This window comes from Orycteropus afer, unplaced genomic scaffold (assembly GCF_000298275.1).
Source record: "Orycteropus afer afer isolate SDZICR_OR568_19922 unplaced genomic scaffold, OryAfe1.0 scaffold00074, whole genome shotgun sequence".
Taxonomy (NCBI): Eukaryota; Metazoa; Chordata; class Mammalia; order Tubulidentata; family Orycteropodidae; genus Orycteropus; species Orycteropus afer.
Genome location: NW_006921661.1, coordinates 3,762,235 through 3,766,381, shown reverse-complemented (window position 1 = coordinate 3,766,381; position 4,147 = coordinate 3,762,235). Strand labels below are relative to the sequence as shown.

At 51.2% G+C, this 4,147-nt stretch overlaps 1 protein-coding gene across 1 annotated transcript in view; it reads left to right on the top strand.

The window, feature by feature from the left end:
- The first annotated feature begins 271 nt into the window (after window positions 1–271).
- Window positions 272–4,147, top strand: part of CAPN5 (calpain 5) — a 47,056-nt gene continuing 43,180 nt past the window's right edge. The window contains exon 1 of the mRNA XM_007940910.2: window positions 272–436. Within this exon, the coding sequence (XP_007939101.1) occupies window positions 272–436 (165 nt within the window). The remainder of the gene's footprint in view (window positions 437–4,147) is intronic.

Below are 4,147 nucleotides of genomic sequence, written 5' to 3'. Positions count from 1 at the left end.
TGCTCTGCCACGTACCAGCTGTGTGCCCTTGGCAGGCCTCTCCCCAGCTCTGAGCCTTAGTTTTTTGTTTTTGCAATGAGATGATGATGCCCCCTTCACAGGGCTGCAGGGAGGGAAGCACAGGCACTCACTAACTTGGTGTCCAAAGCAGGGACATTAGCTACTCCATAAATGACAGTTCTCTTGTCTTCTTGTCCTCTCAGGGACGAATGTGCCCAGCCAGCCCTCTGCTGCCTTGCCGTGGCCTCCCCTCTCTGGGACAGTGGCCACCATGTTCTCATGCGTGAAGCCCTATGAGGACCAGAACTACTCGTCCCTGAAGCGGGCCTGCCTGCGCAAGAAGGTGCTCTTTGAAGACCCCTACTTCCCGGCCACCGATGACTCACTCTACTATAGGGGTGCCCCAGGGCCTGCCGTCAGGTGGAAGCGACCCAAGGTCAGTGTCTGGTCCTGACCAGAGCTCGGTGAGCCAGGTGGTGGGTAGGCTGGTGCCACGGGCTGAGTCTAGGGGCAGCAGAGTGGCTGGGAGGAGTCATCTCCGGGCCATAGGTCTGCAAGGACTGTTGGCTGTCCAGAGAGTGGAGGTACCAGTGCTCAGCCCTCTTGCTGGGGGATTTGATCTGAATGGAGAACTGGGACAATAGACCCTAATCCCTTGGCCACCACTGCCTAGCTGGGACCTCGACCTTGACCCCTCTCTGGACCTCAGCTCTGTCACCTTCCTTCCCAGGTTCAATTTTGGGTTCAAAATAAGATGTGGATTTGACTTTTTATTTTTTTTTGGTAAAATGTAGAATGATATTCAAATGTAAGGAATTTACTTTCCTGGTGATTACTACAGTGATTTTGAAACTGTCATTGGCTGGGTAAATGGAAATTATTTAGTATGATGAATAATCAATAATAATAATAAGAGTTGTATGCAGTAGAAGGACCTAGCTCATAGGGCTGTGGTGTGGATGCAGAGGAATGCATGAGAGGCCTGGCCTTGGGCCTGGCCCCCAGTCCAGGGAGCTCTCCTTTTCACATTGAGGACAATGATGATTTTGCAGCGGCTCTCTTAGGGGGGCTCCCTGACCCCCCAATCCCGGCCTTGGGCACTGAGTCAGAAGTATGTTTAATAGAAATGTTTGACCTCATGGCATGATTTTATCCTCAACTCCCAAGTGTGGAGGGTAGGACAAAGAGAGTTCCATGGCGTGTGGCTGCTTTGTCCTGCAGACTGGGTACCTGGGGGGCTGGGTAAAGGGGAGGCTGCTGGAAATCACTGCCCAGGACTCCCCACCCCGCTCATTCTCCTGAGCTGTGTTGGTGAATGTGGAAGGTGTTCACACAGAAGGGACTACAATGCGGGAGACCTGCAGTCCTCAGGATGCTTAGGGTCTGGGGCTCAAAGAGGTTGTGACTCCTGCTGCCCAGTAATCTGAGAAGGCTTCTCGGAGTCCATTCAAGGAGGGGGAGGCATTTGCCAGGAGAGGCTGTGCAGGCAGAGGCGTGGTGTGATAGGACAGCAGGCACGAAGCCCTCAGGCATGTTTGGAAGTGGGCCTCCTGGAGCGTGAGGGCCCTGGGGAGGAGGGCAGGGCATTGGGGGAGAGCAAGGCAACTGGCAGTCAGCAAAATCTAATGTGCAGGCCAAGTGCTCCTTCTTTCCTCTGAGGGCAGTGGATGGAACCATTGAAGTCCAGCTTTGAGCAGGCATGACAAGGTCCCTGTGTGCATGTTACAGCGTTCCTTCTGGCCCCCTGCACTTTGGGGAAGAATGGAACTTAGTGTTCTAGTTCTGCTTCCAGGCTGTGATTTCAGGTCCCTTTAAACTCAAAAATCCTGTGTATTTTCTTAGGCTGGGATGCTTGAAAGGAAGAGAAACTGAGGCCAAGAGGGGAAGGCACGTGTCCCCAGGTCACCTAGTGAGCAGGTAGCAGAGATAGGCTGGGCTCCAGGAGGCCTATTTCCCAGCCTAGGACTCTGTCTCCCTGGCCCCGCCTCCCCAACCCCAGATAAAGGGTCCCTGGTGCCTTTGAAAGAGCCCTGGGAGCACAGTGGTTAAGTGCTCCACTGAAGGTTGGCAGTTCAAACCCCCCAGCTGCTCTGTGGGAGAAAGATGTGCCAGTCTATTTCTGTAGGAAATACAGCCTTGGAAACCCTATGGGGCATTTCTACTGTGTCCTGCAGGGTCGCTGTGATTTGGAATCCAGTGGACAGTAGGAGGTTTGGTTTGGTGCCTTTGATCTCACCGGATGAGCTACACTAGAATCTCCGACCCCCTGCCTTGCTTTTCCAGAACTCCCAAGCACCTCCTGGCCTGGCTATAACATTCTGCCTCTTGGGTCACCCCACTCTCACAATTTCCTCTGTCTTCTTTGTCAAGTGGGTGGGGGAGGAGGCCAGGCTGAAAAGGGCCTTTGTGAGGCCTTGAGTGTGGGGAGGGCGGGGGACACTTGAGCTTTCTGCTCTCCTCTGGCTCTGCTTGCTCACTGCCCCTGTCCTGAGCCTGTCCTGCTCTCCAGCCATCACCCATGATGTTTTAGAACCATGGCTCTGGAAGGAGGCTGGCCAGCTCCTGTGTCCCCTGCTGTGTGACTCTGGCTGAGTCACCTGCCCTCTCTGAGCTCTTTCCCTGCAGGTTTAAGAGTCCCACCACACCTCCTTTCTCCTTCACTGCCTTCTTCACTGGGCACCTGCTCTGCACACAGTCCTATTCTAAACACTGAGGCCAAAGAGGGGGCAGGTAACAGTGTGTGGTTAGTGTTGCTATGGTAGCAGTAGGGGGATTGAGTCTCAGTTGGGAGGCAGTTTAAGGCCAGACCCAGGCTGAATGGTGTTGGATGAGAATTACACTAAGTGGACAGGGGGTGATGGATGAACCACATCGCTGCAGAGATTTGAAAAATCGAGTCTGTGCAGCAGGGCCTGCTGGTTGGAGCCTGGGCTGATGAAACAGGCAGGCCCCAGACTCTTCTAAAAAGGATAGGGGTTTGTGGTGCAGGAAATCAAGCCCTTCTTAGTTCAGGGGGAGGAGGCAGGCCTGGCCCAGGCTGGGTAATCATTAACTCCCACCTGTGTGGGTGATAAGCTGGAACTTTGGCCTGAGGCTGTGTTTCTATGAAGTAGGGCTTCCTGCATCCTGTGGCCTGTTTACAGATAATCCACTGCCATAAATCCATTCCAACTCATAGCAACCCTGTAGGACAGGCCTTACAGGGTTTCTAAGGCTGTCAATCTTTATAGAAGCAGATTGCCTCATGTGTTTCCCACCGAGTGGCTGGTGGGTTCAAACTGCTGACCTTTTTTGCTTAGCAGCCCAGTGCTTTAACCACAGTGCCACCAGAGCTCCTTGTTTTCAGATAGAGCAAAAGCCAACTTTTTTCTAAAGCCTGGAAGAAGCCCTTCTTCACTTCCACCCCACCTCCAGTTCTCACTCCCTAAGTTGTCAATCATCACTGCTTCTCTGCTCTTGAACGAGCCCCTCAGCCGACTCTGTGCCTCCCTCCTTGCCTTTCTCCCAAAACGGAATAAGAAGGCTAGTTGATTTTTTTTCAATAATTAATTTTGTTGTTGAAAACATACACAGCAAAACATGCGGCAATTCAATAGTTTCTACATGTACAATTCGGTCACTGTTTCCATTCTTCAAATTCTTCAAGTTGTGGACCATGCTCACCCTCCTTTTCTGAGTTGGTCCTCCCTCATTAGCATAAACTCACTGCCTGCTAAGCTTTGTCTACCCTTTCAAGTTGCTGTTGTCAGTTTGATCCCCTGTAGATCTTCTAAAGAGCATGATGCTCAAGGCAGACATACTTTACTAATTAAGTTAAACTACTATTTGGTTTAAGAAATTCTGGCGGTGTAGTGCCTAAGGCATTTGACTGTTAACCAGAAGCTTGGAGGTTCAAACTCCGTGGAAGGAAGATGGGGCAGTCTACTTCTGTAAAGGTTTATTGCCCAGGAAACTCAATGGGAGTCACTATGAGTTGGAATTGACTCGATGGCAGTGGGTTTGGTTTAGTTTCGGTTTATTATTTGGTTTGACGAAGACTTTAGGGAATGTATCTGGTTTAAAGTTTAAGTTTTATAGATAGATTATCTCAGGGCAATAGTTTTGGGAGTTCATCCAGCCTCAGTGGCTCCAGAAAGTCTGAATTCCA